The sequence below is a fragment of the Conger conger genome, chromosome 3, assembly GCF_963514075.1.
Source record: "Conger conger chromosome 3, fConCon1.1, whole genome shotgun sequence".
NCBI classification, from domain to species: Eukaryota; Metazoa; Chordata; class Actinopteri; order Anguilliformes; family Congridae; genus Conger; species Conger conger.
In genome coordinates this window covers 66939844-66956649 of record NC_083762.1, presented here as the reverse complement: position 1 = coordinate 66956649, position 16806 = coordinate 66939844, and the positions used below count along the sequence as shown (strand labels likewise).

At 44.7% G+C, this 16806-nt stretch overlaps 1 protein-coding gene across 1 annotated transcript; it reads right to left on the bottom strand.

The window, feature by feature from the left end:
- Positions 1–425: 425 nt before the first annotated feature.
- LOC133123273 (fibroblast growth factor receptor 4-like) lies at positions 426–14863 on the bottom strand. The gene is made up of 18 exons (XM_061233613.1): positions 14424–14863; positions 12606–12808; positions 11358–11621; positions 10778–10894; positions 10428–10594; positions 8849–8972; positions 7514–7704; positions 6992–7130; positions 6694–6887; positions 6236–6381; positions 5873–5994; positions 5589–5699; positions 4915–5105; positions 3543–3665; positions 3056–3126; positions 2724–2861; positions 2376–2481; positions 426–1788 (listed from the first exon to the last, which is right to left on the bottom strand). Exons 2-18 carry the CDS (start codon positions 12700–12702, stop codon positions 1633–1635), a joined length of 2457 nt encoding a protein of 818 aa, XP_061089597.1. The 5' UTR covers positions 12703–12808; positions 14424–14863; the 3' UTR covers positions 426–1632.
- Positions 14864–16806: the final 1943 nt, after the last annotated feature.

Sequence of the window (16806 nt, the reverse complement as noted above, 5' to 3'; positions counted from 1 at the left end):
ACCTTCCCCTGACGCCAGAGTGATGAAGCGTGCCCAGACTGAAGTGCTGAGATTGGCTGCATTCTGTAAGATAAAGGGCCGTGAAAGAGCAGGCGAGAGGCTGGCGTGAGTGGAGCGGTCTGTGTGAGGAGGACTGCTGTTCCTCTCTCTCTCTTCAAAGACAAGCAGGAGATGGAGCGGATCAGCGCAGATAATTACACACGCGGCCTGTTTCTCCTTATCTCCGTTTGAGTTCAGGGTACTCGAACTGGAATGTGGTTTCAACTCCATTGTTTGTAATGAGACATTTAAAGGTTTTTGGGTTTTTTTTCCAAGAGATGCAAGAAAGGGATACATTTCTCAGTTGAAAACATATTTTTTACCAGGCACATTATTACCACGAAACAAGAATGAATTTCAACAAATAATTGAATTTGCACATTGAATACTTTAAATTATACTTTATTTTATATAAACAGGTCAAATAAATTAGATATGTCCATAATAATTCTCTTTAACCCTAAAACACTTAAGGAACATTGTTTTAAAGAAAGACTATGTGACCCTACAGAAAGCATGTCCCCGTAGACTATACTTTGTGACAGAACCTGTCCCTATACAATATACACATCCAAAATCAGTCTCTACAGGCCCTATATAGCTCCACAGACTCTGTATGTCCTTATAGACATTTAAACTCAGCCAGTAAGGGCTCAGATTCAGATGCTGTCCAACTGGTAATCCAGTCGAGCTGATGTTGTTTCTAAAATGGCTGTTCACTCACTGCTCTGTAATGAATGTTCAGTTCAAATGATAAAGGCATCAGGAGTATAAACAACTATTGGAAATAATCATTGATTAAAAAATATTGAGTTATGGATGCTTGGCAGTGACTAAAAAAACTGGAATTCTTGCAATACGTTCATATTGTGCCAGTTCACATTACTTACTAAAAAGTAAGGTCTCTTAATGTTATTTGTGATATATACATAAAAATATTTTAACTTAACATATAGACAGAAATACAGGTATATACAGGCCACGATAGAAAATTTAACAGCACGTATCCTGAGATTTAAGGCCATTTTTAAATACTGGATCATAAAGGAATCTATATATCTACATTTAAATTTGGAAGATTTGGAGAGACGTTCTGCCAGCCATGCCTGATATTTCATGGATTTCCAAATCCTACAAGCCTTTCCTATTTTACTATTATACCCATTTTAATGTAAAGGCCTTATGATAATATATCAAAATATATTTTCTCAGCTTCATCTCCGTCTTCCAGTTCCAGTTCCGATTCATCTCCGTTGTTGCATGGGTTTGAACACCAGACCCCTACTCCCGTACCTGATCTGTCCCCCATCACAACCAAGAGTTCTAAGCTGGGTGACAGCAAGGTTTTCACTTGGGTTGGGAGGGCAAAGGCAAATCATTGGCAGGTCAGCAGTTACCACATTCTATAGTGGTGTCGGAACGCCTTGCCCTCAGCCAATCATGTTTGTTTGTGCGCTCCCTTCCACCAATCACGTCGGCCCATGTCCTGCCCTCTACCAATCACATCGGTCTCGTTTTTCAAATCCAGCTACCCGGCACGAGGCCGGATTGAGGCATCTTCAGTGAGCTTCAGCGATGGGCCCTCAGGTTCGTTCAGCTCCTGTCCTGGGTCCGATGGTCGCCGTGGACACCGGGGCAAGGGGCCGGCACATCGTGGGTGAAGACAGAGTCGTTGTCGGAGGAGCAGGATCCGGAAGTCTCCTCACAGGAGGGCAGATACTGTTCAAAAGGCGTGGCCAGGTCAAGGTACTGCAGGAGAAACACACACCGTCAGTATTGGGACAGAGATGAAGCTTTTCAGTTGCATAGCATAACCATAGACTAGGAAAACTATGGAGTGCCTGTGATGTCACCCACAGACTATCCATAGGCTGATGAAAAGCATTTTGAAACCATGGAAGTGAAGTGAAATTGTACACCTGTAGAATTTGGAGCCAGAGACTGCGCAGTAAGGTTTGGACCCTGATTAGTCTAAAAAGTATTACTGTACTGTAGAAAAAATACTACAGATTGCGGCTACATTTTCTTGTGAAAAAAAAGCAGACTTAACACCGGTAAAGGAGCCAACCGCACTGGTGCTAGTGATCCGCATCTCTCAACAAGACCAGGAAATGAACGTCAAAACCACAGCCCAGTTTTGTCCACCTGCGCAGAACCTGGCTCTGTTACAGGTAAAGCTCTGGCAGCGTATTTGTGAGGTGAGGAGTGCTGATGAGTATGTTACATGTAAGGAAATTCTGTGTGTGACAGATGTTAGAAGTGACAGAGTGTGTGTGTTACAGGTAAAAGGTGGCTGTTCACAAGACTGTGTGTGGTCAGCAGGTAAGGTCACTCACGTCATCCGACACGGACAAAAGCATCCGGTCCAGCTCCTCCACCAGCTGCTTGAAGGTGGGCCTCTGGGTCGGAACCGCCAGCCAGCACTGCCTCATCCTCATGTAGCTGGGAGAAACAGACCCGTAAACACCAGAGCTCACAGCTCACAACACAGCTACTCTAACAGTATTACTCGCACAGCAATAACATTCAACGATATATGAGCAAAATTAATTTACAATACACACCAGTATTCACATTCTACACAACAACATATGGCAGAGAGAGACTGCTTGTGTGTGTGAGTGTGAGAGAGAGAGTGTGTTTGTGTGCATGTGTGTGTGAACATGCTTGCGTATGGTTCTTACAGTTCATGGGGACAGTTGGAGGGTTTGTCCATACGATGTCCCTCCTTTAGCAGTTTAAAAAGCTCCTCCACTGGGATTCCAGGGTATGGTGACCCTCCAAGCGTGAAAATCTCCCACATCAGCACCCCGAAAGACCACCTGGTGCACCAAGAAACAGAGAAATGTGAGGCAGTATTCAAAACATACACATGCACATGCACACATACACACTTTCACTCACACACAATCAGTCACATACAAACAGACAGCACACACACATTGATATGTCACATGTATATTCTATCACACAAACTCACACACACACACACACACACACACACACACACACTTACACGTCGCTCTGATGTGTGTACACTCTGTCAAACAGGGCTTCTGGTGCCATCCATTTTACTGGGAGCCGGCCCTGCAGTAGAAACAGAGAGGTGTGAGTGGATGAGAGCCTTCTCATCAGGAGTTAGTGTCAAGGCAGTGATTTACAGCACAGAGAGAGGGTTACAGAGCACAGAGAGATACAGAGCATTCAGGGATTCACTGCACAGACCCAGAGCTAAGGCCAGTTTATGAGTGTTGCTCGACTGAAATCACAGAACGTTCATTAACTTTCGATTGGTACCCGACGTACACTTATCATTGTCCTCAGCAAAGTATAAACACATTCCAGTTGCCCATAGTATAAACCAAATGTCACTGCGACCAGTGGCATCCATTGTACATTGTGGGTCACAGCGACACTCTGTTGCTGGACTATAAACTGGCCTTTACTGTGCTGACAGGAAGGACATTTAGAGTAGAGGAGATCTGTACTGTCGAGGCGCTCACATTGGTGGTTTTCTTGTAGTAGTCGATGTGGTGCACCCCTCGAGCGAGGCCGAAGTCGGCGATCTTCATCACGTTGTCTTCCGTCACCAAGACGTTCCTCGCTGCCAAGTCTCTGTGGATGCACTGCTCGGGGAACAAAGTAACAACCTGTCACAAACCTGCCTCTTTTCCTCTGGGAGAGAGGAGCTTTTTGTATTTTAATTTGACTTTTTTCTTGCGTCTCAGTATTCCGAAGGCTGAAATGAAGCTTTTCATTAAAAGTTCCTCTGGGAAGGCAAAAACAGGATGAGAGAGAAGAACAAAATGACTGCTGTTCCATTTCGGGGGTATAATATAAATAACAGGCGGTCTGAGCGAGCGTTTAACGCAGGCTTCAGTGAGGCTCTCTGTGGGCTTGTGGCCACTGGAGAAACAAGGCCAGACGGGATGGATGTCGTTACATTTATTTGGGCCGAGATTTAAATAGAGCCCGTATTTGCAGACGGAGGGACATTAAAGCTCTGGTTTTTGGTGCGGGTTGGAAGGGTTTCAGGAGGGTTTTCAGTCGTGGATGGGTGGGGGGAGGAGGGGGGTGGGGGCTGTGTGGGTGGGACTGTGTATTTAACCCTTCACCCTGTGGGTGGGGCGTGGATTTATACTCAGAGTTACACTGATGGATGGTCAGAACTTCCTGGAAGACACTGAGGGAAATATAGCCCCTGTGATACATATTACTCAATAGAGGACCTTCAACATAATATTTGCCATGTTTACTTCATCTGGTTTTATATATAGCCTACACTTCAAGTAGTATTGCATTTCAAATGAAATTGTAGGTATATAGTAGAGCACTTGTATTATTAGTGGTTAGGTAGCACATATACTATTTATATTACTCTGCATCAATTGGCTCTTTATAGTGAGGACAAGCACTCTCTCACCAATGCTGTGTAGAGACTTTCAGTGGTCATTAAACTGTCCGTTCCAGTTTGTAAAACGCTTTAGACCACAGTACAGAAATTGAGGAACAGTGAAATCAAAAACAGAGTACACTACGTTTACTTCTACTATGATGCAAAAATCTATGTATCATGAAAACTTCCAGAAGGAAAGGTTTTACTCAACCCATAAGCATCCAGAATAAAAACTGACTCCTAACAAATAAACACTGTAATTTAGTAATTAATCTGTCCTAACTGTGAAAATATGCATTTTGATCACTTTCTGAGGGTACAGGAAGGGGCAGGGTTACTATATGCAATTGATTTATACAGCTGTTAACAGATGTTAGAACAGATGTTAACCACTTGCTAAAGTGGTTCAGGTTAGCTAAACCTGGTAATCATGCCTACAACCTCTACCACCCCTGACCATTGTACCCCATGGCTCTTACCCTCTTAGAGGCCAGGTACTCCATACCCCGAGCCACCTGGTAGGCGCAGGAGAGCAGGTCCTTGAACGTGAGCTGTTCTGGGGGCGCCCTGGTCACATCGAAGGTGTAGTCCATGCCCGGTGGTCGCCGTGTCCGCAGGTAATCCCGCAGACTGCCCTTGGAGGCAAACTCCACCAGCACGTACAGCGGGCCTGAGTTACCCAATCACAAATTACCATCGAGGGTCAGGGTTGAGTACAGGAAATCCAGCTCACTAATCCCACTCCCTGTTACATAAAATAAGACATAGAATCTCATGTGGGGTCTGTGGTGGATGAAGAATGTGTCTGATGTGGTTGTAGGAAAGGGTCTGGATGGGAGAAGAATGCATTTGAGAGGCACACAAGCAAGGGACTGAAACTGATCTGGGGTCAGCGATAAAAGAATGTTTGAAAGGGACACAGGAGACCAGCTGAAACTAACCAAGGGTGATAAAAGAATGTGGTTGTATCCGAAATGGTTCACAAGTTCACTATCATGTGGACCAACTAGGATGCCGGCCAAATTCTAGCAAATGGGTGAAACCCTTGTTAGTTCACTACACTAGTGATCCATGTCGGATACAACATTTGTCTGACAGGTACCCAGGAAACAAACTGAAACTGATCTAGGATCAGCTCCGCTGAGGGACTCACCATTCTGCGTGCAAACGCCGAGAAGGTTGATGATGTTCTTGTGTTTGTCCATCACCTTCATCAGCTCCATCTCTGAGACCAGATCAGCAAGGTCTTTATCTGAGGCATCGTCTGGAGAGAGGAAGAGAGCGAGGGAGTGCGAAGGAGAGAAAAAGAAGAAAGGGAGAGAGTGAAAAAAGAGAAGAGATTGAGAATGTCAGTCAACAATCCAGTCAACGAAGGCTCTGCAAAATGCATGTGTTCAAATTAAAATGGCCGCTGCCAACAGCATCTAAGCCCCTCACCCTTCAGCATCTTCACTGCCACGGTGGTCACCTCGTCCGGACGGGCTCTATTCAGGCCATACGCCTCCGCCATGACCACCTGACCAAAACAGCCTTCACCAAGACGCTTCCCCAGAACCAGACTGCAGAGAGGAGAAGAGAGAGAGGTTAAGGATGAAAGAGGAGAAAGAGAAGGAATGGGAATGAGAGGAGACAGAATGGAGGGGGTAGAGAGAGGGTATGATAGAGAATGGACAGAGAAAAGGAAAGGAGAAGGGAGAGTAGTCAGAAAGCTGTACTGTGTGTTCTCTCTTTGGAGGAAACATTGCAGAACGTTGCAGAACATCATGGCAACGTTGTGCTACGGGCTGCAGTGGGACGGACCTCTCTCGGTTGAACTCCCAGTCGGGGTCAAAGGGCAGCTCCATCTCCACCACTCCGGCCAGAGCAGGGGCGGAGCTAGACGAGAGACGTGCCACCCGCACCAGCGACGCATTAGACTTCCCCGAGGACTCCGACTCCACAGAGTACTGGACAGACAGGAGATAACCACAAGAATGGACAGTCAGGCAGACATGTAGACATTTAGTCGATTACACATTACTCTTATGCAGAGTGACTTCCAAAAGGGTTAGGCAAAGAGGAGAAATGATAACCCATTATCAGTGTCACAACCAATAGTAACACTTCATTGTACTTTGCTGTGGATAAGAGCATCTGCTAAATGCTTTGTAATGTAATGTAATGTAAAGTAACCTTCATTACACTAACCTAGCCTACAGAAATATGAACAGAATAGGGACAGACAGACAGATAGACAGTCACTCGAAGGCTGCTCTAACCTGTCTGTTCAGGGGGAACTTGGAGAGCTTCTTCACGGGTGGAACAGGAAACGGTTCCCTGCTGGCTGTGGCCTGCATGCGGCAGAGCACCACGATGACCACCCCCATCACCAGAGCCAGGGCCCCACAGGTGTAGATGATGATGTCAGTGTACTTGGTCTCCGTGAGGCCCACAGGGTCCAATAACATCTCCTCTGCAACACACAGGGGAAATGGCGGTTGGATGGAGGGTCTCGCAATAGCAACACTCGAAGGTACGATGAGGAAACGCTTCCCGTTAATGATGCTGAGCGCATACCTGACAGCACAGTGAGCCAGGCGGACTGGTGGGAGAAACCGATGGAGTTTCCGGCCAGGCAGGTGTACTCCCCAGCATCCTCTGCGGTGACGTTGGGCAGGTACAGAACCTCCAGCTCTGACATGTTCAGACTGCCCGACTACAGGAAACAAACAATTACATCAGTCTCACTGGGACAGAGCGATGACATCACAGTCTCAGTGAGAGGTGAAAGATAAAACTCACATCTTCACTGTGAACTAAGCGACTATATCACACCTTCAGTGAGAGCAGACCTCGGTTATTGCCTGGTGCTTTTCAGCCTCCAAGGAGGAGCAGACGGGAGCTTTTTTTTTACCATTTTGGGATCATCTATTTTGTCCCAAAACACCAAGCAAGCTTAGGCAAAGTTTTTGAATTAAAAACAAATAGTTGAATCCAGATATGTGAAGCCAGGTCTGGTTATAACATCACTCTCACTTAGAGCTGAGCTATGCCCCTCACTGTGTGATTATTGGCGAGTGCAGGGTGGTTGATCCGCACCTTCAGGATCTGTACGTAGGGGATGCCGTCGGGCCCGTAGTAGCTCCCGTTCTTCTCGATGTGTTTGAGCCACTGTATGTGCGGCTGGGCGTCGCTGTACACCTTGCAGTACAGCCGCACGTCGGTCCCCAGCACCGCGCTGGTGTTGGCCGGCAGACCCGCCTGCAGGATGGGCCGGTGTGGAGACCGCTCTGGAACCAGGAGGGGAGAGATGAGAGATCACATCTACAGAACCCAGCCTAACACAGTCTACTCTACTGTAACTGACAGAGGAACAGAACACAGTCTGTACTGTAATACAGAGAACAGAACACAGTCTGTACTGTAATACAGAGAACAGAACACAGTCTGTACTGTAACACAGGGAACAGAACACAGTCTGTACTGTAATACAGAGAACAGAATACAGTCTATACTGCAACACAGGGAACAGAACAGTCGGAACTGTAACTCAGAGAAAAGAACATGGTCTCTACTGTAATACAGAGGAACAGACCGCAGTCTGTACTGTAACACAGGGGACAGAACACGGTCTGTACTGTAATACAGAGAACAGAATACAGGCTGTACTGTAACACAGGAGACAGAACACGGTCTGTACTGTAATACAGAGAACAGAATACAGTCTGTACTGTAACACAGGGGACAGAACACAGTCTGTACTGTAACACAGTCCTTTCTGTCATCCACAGAGACCAGCTGGGAATAACTCCCTAAATCCTTACTAACAGCTGCAGGGGAGATAACAGCCAACTGAAAGGCCGCTTTTGAAAAACCCCTGATAATGATTATTCCACCTGTAGCCTGCAGACAAGGCTTTTGGCCCACAAATTCATTCTTTACACTAAAGTGTACATGGAAACATGTTAACCATTAGCACAGGATCAGAAAGTCACAAGAAAATGTGATAAGTAAAAGACTGGTAGCATTTCAGAGGCTCTTTGGGGAGAAACGTTAGTGTAGCACTTGGAAGTTAAGCCAAGAATTCCTGATTCTGCCACTAATCACAACAATTCCTTCATTCAGGTTTATTTTTAAAACCAATTTCACCACTTGCTTTTTAAGTTTCCTAGTTTCGAATCACCAAATGCATTTGTAGGTCTGTCCCATTACCACCACACCTTTCGTCTATTCGAGAGAATGCAGAATTGCATGAAAAGGGGTATAATGAGCCAGCCTGGTTATAGCTGTACAGCACATGCTCAGATACCAGAACAAGTCTGCCAATAATGCACCGATGTTTACCGCCCTCCGTTTCCAGTGTTTACACCCTCTGTGCGTGTGTTTGTGTATGTGTGTTGAATCCCCTCTCTTCTTGTGGGCCGGTGTTCTTACCCAGCACATCCAGGACATAGCTGTGTGTGAGCACCCCGTGCCTGTTCTCCACCACGCAGGTGTAGTTCCCCCGATCCGACGGCACCACGCTCTCCATCACCAGACTCCAGTGCTGCTGCCGCAGCTGCCCCCAGAAACACAAAAACCCGCAATCAGTCATCGTGACAAGTGTTTCCAGCGTTTCTACGGAGATGGGAGTCCACGCCCACACAGGCCAGAATGCTGCCTTGTCCTCAGAGTTCTCGTCAGGCTCAGGATCACGACAGCGTCGTTGTGGGGAACAGAGGTCTCCAGTGCTAGCTGCTCCTGAATGCCTCCAAGGTAAACAAGCCCCTTATATGGTATAAAAGCAGCCCCCCTCCGAAATTTGGGCCTGTCTCTGTCCAGGTCATTTGCGGCTATTCTAGCATGTCAAAGGTTGTTATTGAGCAAGCAGCGCTTTCCGCTGAAGAGCGTAAAATGTGCAGACAAAAGGGGCCGGAAGAAAACAGGAACCTGGCCCCTGCCTCTCTGCATTCCCCACATGTCTGCTGAGAGATTGAGACCGCTCTACAACCACTTCAAACATGGTTCTGCCTGCCCTAATCAAGCATTTTACCACATAAGCATTCTACAAGCCCTTCAGACACGGTTCTCTGTGTTCCGGCCCAGTTTGTGACCAAGCTAGCCTTTTACAACCACTTCAAACATAGCTAATGTTATGACCCTGTTTGTGACCACGCTAGCCATCCAAACATGTTTCGAAATGTTTATGCTCGGTTTGTGACCGCCCCTTGCATGGTTCACAACCATGCATGGCGCGAAAACCACTTATGAAACCATTGTCTGGACATGGTTCATATTTAGTTCCTGACCGTGTTGCCCCCAGATTATGAAGACTGGTGCAGACAATACAGCTTCAACAATATAGCTTAGTCTTAACTCTGGTCATATGCGAGAAAATGATATGGAGCACCATTTTACACTTGCTAACATTAGCAACTAGTAATGTAACTTTCATCTTCATCTGACCTATTAAAAAATATTAAAAATCCATATACTGCCGAAACACCACACCTAAAATTAAAACATTGCTCAAATTTGAACTTAGCCACATGTGTCTTGCCAGGCTAGGGTACATTTTCCATTATAATTTGTGGCTGTATTAGAATAGCAAGCCCTGGTTATTTGACAGCGGTCTGGAAATGTTCCCGTTGTTTTGCCAAAAGCCAAAATAACTTTGTTTTCAACAGCTTGTTTTTAACAGGGTAATTGGCCTGAGGGACCAGCAGCCAATAAGACACTGAGAAACAAGCTACTAAAACATACTATTCATGTAGGGTAAGTTAGTAGTTTTCCATCTTTTTACGTTTTAATTCCCTAATAACACATACACAAAGACTGGGGTAAGTGTACGTTCTTTGACTACAGATGTAAATTAGCGTCTAGCTAACCCCACAAAAATAAACAAAAAATACATTTCAGTCAGAGAAAGTTGCATCCAACAAGAGCCCTTTTTGTAAATAAAACTTGATTGATCGGTTGGTTGTTTGACTGACTGACTCAATGCATGACCTTTGCACTCTGGTGAGGGCCGTACCTTGATGCCACCGATACGGTGCTCCCCGCGGAAGTCTCTCCCGTTCCTCAGCCAGCGTATGGAGGGCGAGGGACTGCCGGCAGCCGGGCAGCGGAACTTCACCGTGTTCCCGGCCGGAACGGCGTACAGCTTCTTCTCCATGCGCTGGGAGTGCGTCCAGTACGGCCCTACATACATAACCATTATTAATAACCCAGCCTGGAGCATGAAGATTGGAGACCCAGATTATATACTTTTATAGTAAAAACCATTTGAACACATATTGGCTTCTTTTACCGTCATCTTTATCAAGGGTGAGTAATTTTGGAGGTTACTGCGGGCTATGCCCTCACCTCACTGTGGAAGCCTACCTCTGCTGAAATGGACCTGCCCTTCCTCCATTTGTGTTTCCACATCGTCACCAATATCATCATCATCAACGTCGCCTTCCTCATCATCGTCTTCATCATTACCTGACCCGAATGAATCTAAGACACAGAAAGCTTATTGTAAGGATTCAGAGCTAAACCACAAAAGGAATAACCATTCAATGATTAAGTGAAATTAATAGTTTATTTATTCCCATTAAAGACTATCCCTGGGTTGAGGAAAGATGTTTCTAGTCCACAATAGTAGCTTTCTGCTCTGCTTATGAACACGACTGACTTTAAATATAGCTATAATAATAATAATAATAATAATAATAATAATAATAATCATAATCCTACTGTTAAAAATACATCCAATAAATACATCTAATAAACAGACAAACCAGACAAATAGCAGGAGCAGAGAAGCACACACAGGTGGTCGTGGAGAGAAAGGGGAATAAGTGGCAGCCAAACTCCCCGAGCGTTGGGATGGTGTCGCTACAAGATTTGGCATTGTGTGAAATGTGTGAAGTGTAATGCAGGGCACACGTTGACAGAAAAGGACTGCAGGGAATCTCACCAACGATGGTGATGACGAAGGACCGCAGGGGGGCTCTGGCGTTGCGCGGGGCGCAGTTATACACGCCCGAGTCCTCGTAGGAGAGGTCCGAAATCTCCAGCACCGCGGCGTGGAGACGCACCCGCCCCCCGTGCCGCACCCAGACGCCCCCTCGCGACCAGCGTACGGGCTCAGTGAGGTTGCTCTCGCAGCGCAGTGTGAGGACCTCCCCGGGAAGCAGGAGCAGCCGCTCCACGGACTCCCCAGCCTGCTCCTCAGGGCCGCCTGGAGGAGAAATGAGATAACCCAAGGTCAACCCCAGGTCAGCGCCTGTTGCCCCTTTAAGTCATCTCAATATCTCCACAAAGATTCTAGGGGCTCACCAAATACTCCGGTAAGCTCTGTAATCTCAACAAAGAAAGTTCCATATCACTACAACTTGAGCTGAAACATTCCAATTTGAAGCATCTTATGAAAATTCTTTAACCGCCAGAGACCCAGGAGAAAAAAAGTTTAAGTAGTTTAAATTTGTTTGACATAATAAAATATTTTCCAAATATATGTTTTATTTCATTTTAATTGAATGCCCCTTATGTTAACAGAAATATTGTATAGAACTCAGAGAAGCCAAAATGTAATGTCCTCACTTAGGAATTGCAGGGTCTCAGAAGGCGTGTCCGTTCAAAAATCGCAAATTCAGTCTGACTGACAAATTCAAGTACACAGCATAGGTAAAACTTTGTTCCTTTCATGACTAAATGAAAGCCATCTCAAATCTCAGCTGAATCAAAAAAGATTCCATATCATAGCATTCCTTTTCTTTGCCTCTTTAAGTATAACTATTCGTAAAAACATTTAAACACTGCATGGGCAGAAAAACAGCATGCTGTTGTTTTACCCTCAGCACTATCAGACCGCAGTTTACCCACCCGGAGGGAAATGGCTGTGGGTCTGCCCTGCCCAAGAGAGCAGACCCATGAAATGCACCACAACCGCCTATTCTGATATCTCAGTTCAACCACTTAACCAAAACATAAACATCCATCTGCACATCTCAATCCAGTCACAAAACCATAAAAAGTGTGATAACCAGAACAAAACTATCAACCTGCACATCCAAGTTCAACCATAATATAAGTATCTGCCTGCTTATTTAACTTCAGCAATTTAAACGTAATATAACCTAACTTTCTGAATGATTATCTTCACCGGTCCACCACAGTGCTGCATGTTACACCTGCGCACCAGCAGTTCAGAGAGGGCTCCTACCTGACATCTTGCCATCCACAGCAGGACCAAGAGGTCTTGCCACAGTTCCATCAGACAGCATGAGGAGAAAGATACCCAGCCAGAGAGAAGGGATCATTTTAAATGTGTTCAGGGGTAGTCTTGTTGTGGATGAAAATGAAGGGTGCAGGTCTCCTGCTATATGCTAGCAGCTAGCTCATCATATGGCCAGGCAACATGAAGCCCTAGAAAAACAATAACAACATTATGAAGCAGGGCTTTCAAAACTTCCCCAACCAATTGTTGGATTTTGTAAAATAAAAAGCATCAATAATAATAATAATAATAATAATAATAATAATAATAATAATAATAATAATAATAATAAAACAATGGTACTACGATTCATAATAATAATAATAATAATAATAATAATAATAATAATAATAATAATAAACAAACTATTTCAAATTTTAAAATAATATAACATAGGTGTGATGCTCACGAGCCTAAATCACTAATTCCAAGATGAGTTTGCCACATATTTCACTCCTAACGGGATGATCGTAATATAAACAAATTAACGGTGATATAGACAATTATATAGGCTCGGAGGCTACGCAGTTCTCCACTACTCAGTTTCAACTAAATGTCAATTGACATGCACACTTGTTATAACAATAGCCTACTTGTTGACACGTATAGTTTTCTATTAATTTTGATATATTATAAATAAAATGTGTGTCCATAAACAACGATGCCTAACCTCATTACATCCACATACAATTCTTAAACTTAAAATGTAAGAGCACTTAAGATTGAAAGGGTACAGTCGGACCATAGCACAAACGTTTGCAAGAGCGGTACAAATGTGCGATTGTCTTCCATCCTGCAGTCATAGGTAGGTAAACGGAGGTGCACCAGACAGGTATGTTTTAAAGACTCAGTAGAAGCTAAGTTCTCTAGGTGCCCGTGCCCAGAGCGCTATTCAGTTACACGGAAGCTATGTGCCAGCTGCCTAATGATTTAATTGAAAAATCAAGCTTAAGTTTCCCGTTTCGAAATATGTGACGCCAAGTCCAATTTGTTGAAGACTAAACACGAAATGTTTAAGTCACAGGCAAACCTCAACGATTTCCAGTGGAGTGGCAATGAATGAAATTCTTTCTTAATTTTCTTGCCAACAAGTAGCCCATTTACCGCTGACGTCTTAAGTTCGAGTCCAGGCGGGGGTTCCACTGAATCAAAGTTTTATCTTTTCCAAATGTTGCCCTTTTCGAAATCGATCAATTCACGAGACAGGTCTTCTGTTACACTGAATTAACCTGTTTAAATATTAACAACCCTTATAAAAGAATATCTGCAACAATTGTGTGGGTTTGCACTGACAATCTTTCTCCTGAAACAAATACATCAAGCTGTCTGCCCTGAAAGGATATGCAAATAGTCCTTTCTTGAAATACATTTCCAGCGGAAAGATCAATCGACTTAATTTGGTAAAGGATAGGCTACATTATCCTTACTTTTAGCCTCTAAGTTACTGCGTCAAAACATTGTAATAGAACAACCAATAGCCTATATTAATCAAAGTTGAAAATGAAATTCGCATGCTGTGCCTTAAACCGTTACTCATATCGTGCAGCCTTGATGAGAAGACTAACGGGTTGTCACAACCTGGGCGTGGAGAGTAATTCAAATATATAGACGTTAGCTTAGCCTATGTCACCTGCGTCTCCTATGATTTGACAACCTACAGACTTTATCTCGGAGAAGGCTGGGATAGCTGCATTTCATAAGATACTAAGATACATTTAAACAGACTACATCGTTATGACTGAACAGGCTACCCCTTTCACTCACCGTTCAGCATGCTACTTTCTCTTTTTGTAAATAGTGAATCTTTGGTTCACCAGGAGTCCTTAGTTCTGTCCAGGAGAAATGAAAGCTTGAGTCCCCACTGACATCGTACCGTATCCCCGCTTATTTCCCAAAAAGGGTCTGGTGTCCGAAGGATAAAAAAAAGTAGCTCGGGGGGGTCAATTCTAAATCAGTCCAAACCAAAACAAGAGCAGCTGCCCACCGAAGACGGAAGAGCTGGTCTTCAGGCTACTCTCTCCTTACTCAAAAGTCCAACTCAAGAATGACATCAGTCTCTGCCACTGCTCTCTCCACGAAATGAAAGCCACGATCCACTTGTGACAGTGGACTGTCATGAAAGTGTCCGCGCTTAACTGCGCGAGTTCACTCGGGAAAAAGTGCATTCGAGGAGAAAACGCCGCCCCATGTTTGATAGCGTCTTAAATTCCAGTCCGGGAAGAGACAGAGAGATGATCTACTTTCAACGTGCAATTTGAAAATAAATCTCCAACCACAGGGCCCTGAGTCCTTGTGACGTTCACCCGCGATTAAGCGCAATTAAGTTGTCCAGCAGAAATGTAACAGATGTTTGGTTCTTGCGGCACTTCACACTGTCCTGTCCAGTGCTGTTCTCTAATGTGTTGGCCAGTAGCTTTTAGAGATCTCAATTAGCGTCTCTCCGGTTTCACAGCGAAGCTGCTACGAGCTTTTCACTGCTAATACACCCGCGGCATGTGAGCACGAGAGTCCCAACAATAGGTTCAAATGAAAGAACCCCCCCCCACCTCTCCCCCGCATCAAATGCTTCGGGGCAGCCCCCAGCGACACAAAATCAACACCCAAATCTGCCGTTGCACAGACCTATTCTCTGAGAAATGAAAACTTTTGTGTTGAACGTTATCACTGTAAATAAGTGAAATACAATTAATGTATTTAATTACATGATGTAGATAATTCCTTATGTGGCTAATACAGCAATGTTTTCTTTTTATATTTAGGGAGAAAACATATTTGTAAATTATCACAAATTATAGTGTTGACAATCATCATGCAGTGTATCAGCTACTTTTTGCATTTTTCTGTACCTTTACTGTGCTTATTATGAAGACATTACTGTATGTGGTTCAGTTTTACCCAGGCCATGGGCAGGACAATTTATGTATTAACAAGAAAAGTGGCCCACATCAGGTTTCCGGGGATTAACTAGTCCTTGTTTCAACCAAATGTGGCCATTCACAAAGAGAGGATTCAAACTTCAGGCAAGGAACTAAGAGTTTAGGCTGTTTACTGCTGGCACACTACTCATGCTACATAAAGAGCCCCCCCCCCCTCAATCCCACTCTTTTAGCTTTGCCTCTCCTTCAAAAACACGCTGGCATTCCACCCCACAAAGGGAGAGGGGGGTGGCTTTCTTTCCCCCACACAATCAGCCACCGCCCGCCTGCCCCGCCTGGATTGTATTAATCCACACCCTGATCAGCCCTGCTTGCCTACCCCTGGCCTGCCCCATTGAACGAGCCAGCAGGCTTTGAATGCCCTGTTGAAGCACATTATCAACTGCCCCCCTGCAGCTCTCCCTATGCATCTCTAAACCCAATGCCCCCACCCCCAAAGACCTCCATTTCTACCAGGCCCCACCTCCCAGTATAAACAGCGGTGTGTGTATTATTCACTGTTCGTTAAGCCTGGAAATTATACTATCATTGCACACTGCAATAATACTATCATTGACTAGACTAATGCTATACTATGTAATACTATTCAACGCTAACAGAGTTCATATGAGTCTAGCAACGTTCACATGATACTAAACACTTTGCTGTGTAATTGTATCATTGCTCACTGGAATTATACTAATCGCCCTAATCTTAATGCATTGCATTTTTGTTGTGTCTTTCATCACATGAGCTCAAGAGCTTTACAGTAGACAGAGATTCAACCACCACCCATGTAGCACCCACCTGGGCAATACACAGCAGACATTTTTTGCTAGAACACTCCACAAACATCAGCTGAAGTAAGGAGAGAGAAGAAATAATGAAGGTTTTACTGTACACTGAGCTGATTACTGCAGACTGGACTAATGCTATTGAAAGAGGTGGTGTAATCAGCTTTGACAAAACCTGTTCCCGTGCCACATAAAGCTCAGTCATGTTGCTGTTCCTCACACACAGATGCAGCACACAGTCTGCTTCTCTGTGATAACTGCTTTAAAACAGGTCAAAAGTCAGACTCCAGTGTTTATAGATGGGGGGGGGGGGGGGGAGGTGCAAATATAGAAAGGGGGAGTGAGTCTTATGAAAGATTGGGAATAATGACCAAGTTTGTCAGGACCTGAGGTTAATGCAGCATGAGACAATTGCCAGTGTGTCACGTTAACAAGAGT

What these genes read in the sequence shown, in the direction of transcription:
- LOC133123273 (XM_061233613.1), bottom strand. Translation starts at nt 12,702, where the DNA reads ATGATCCCTTCTCTCTGGCTGGGTATCTTTCTCCTCATGCTGTCTGAT. An exon ending in CTTCGTCATCACCATCGTTG is followed by an intron (nt 10,895 to 11,357) that starts GTGAGATTCCCT and finishes TCTGTGTCTTAG; the next exon opens with ATTCATTCGGGTCAGGTAAT. An exon ending in GCAGGTCCATTTCAGCAGAG is followed by an intron (nt 10,595 to 10,777) that starts GTAGGCTTCCAC and finishes TTATGTATGTAG; the next exon opens with GGCCGTACTGGACGCACTCC.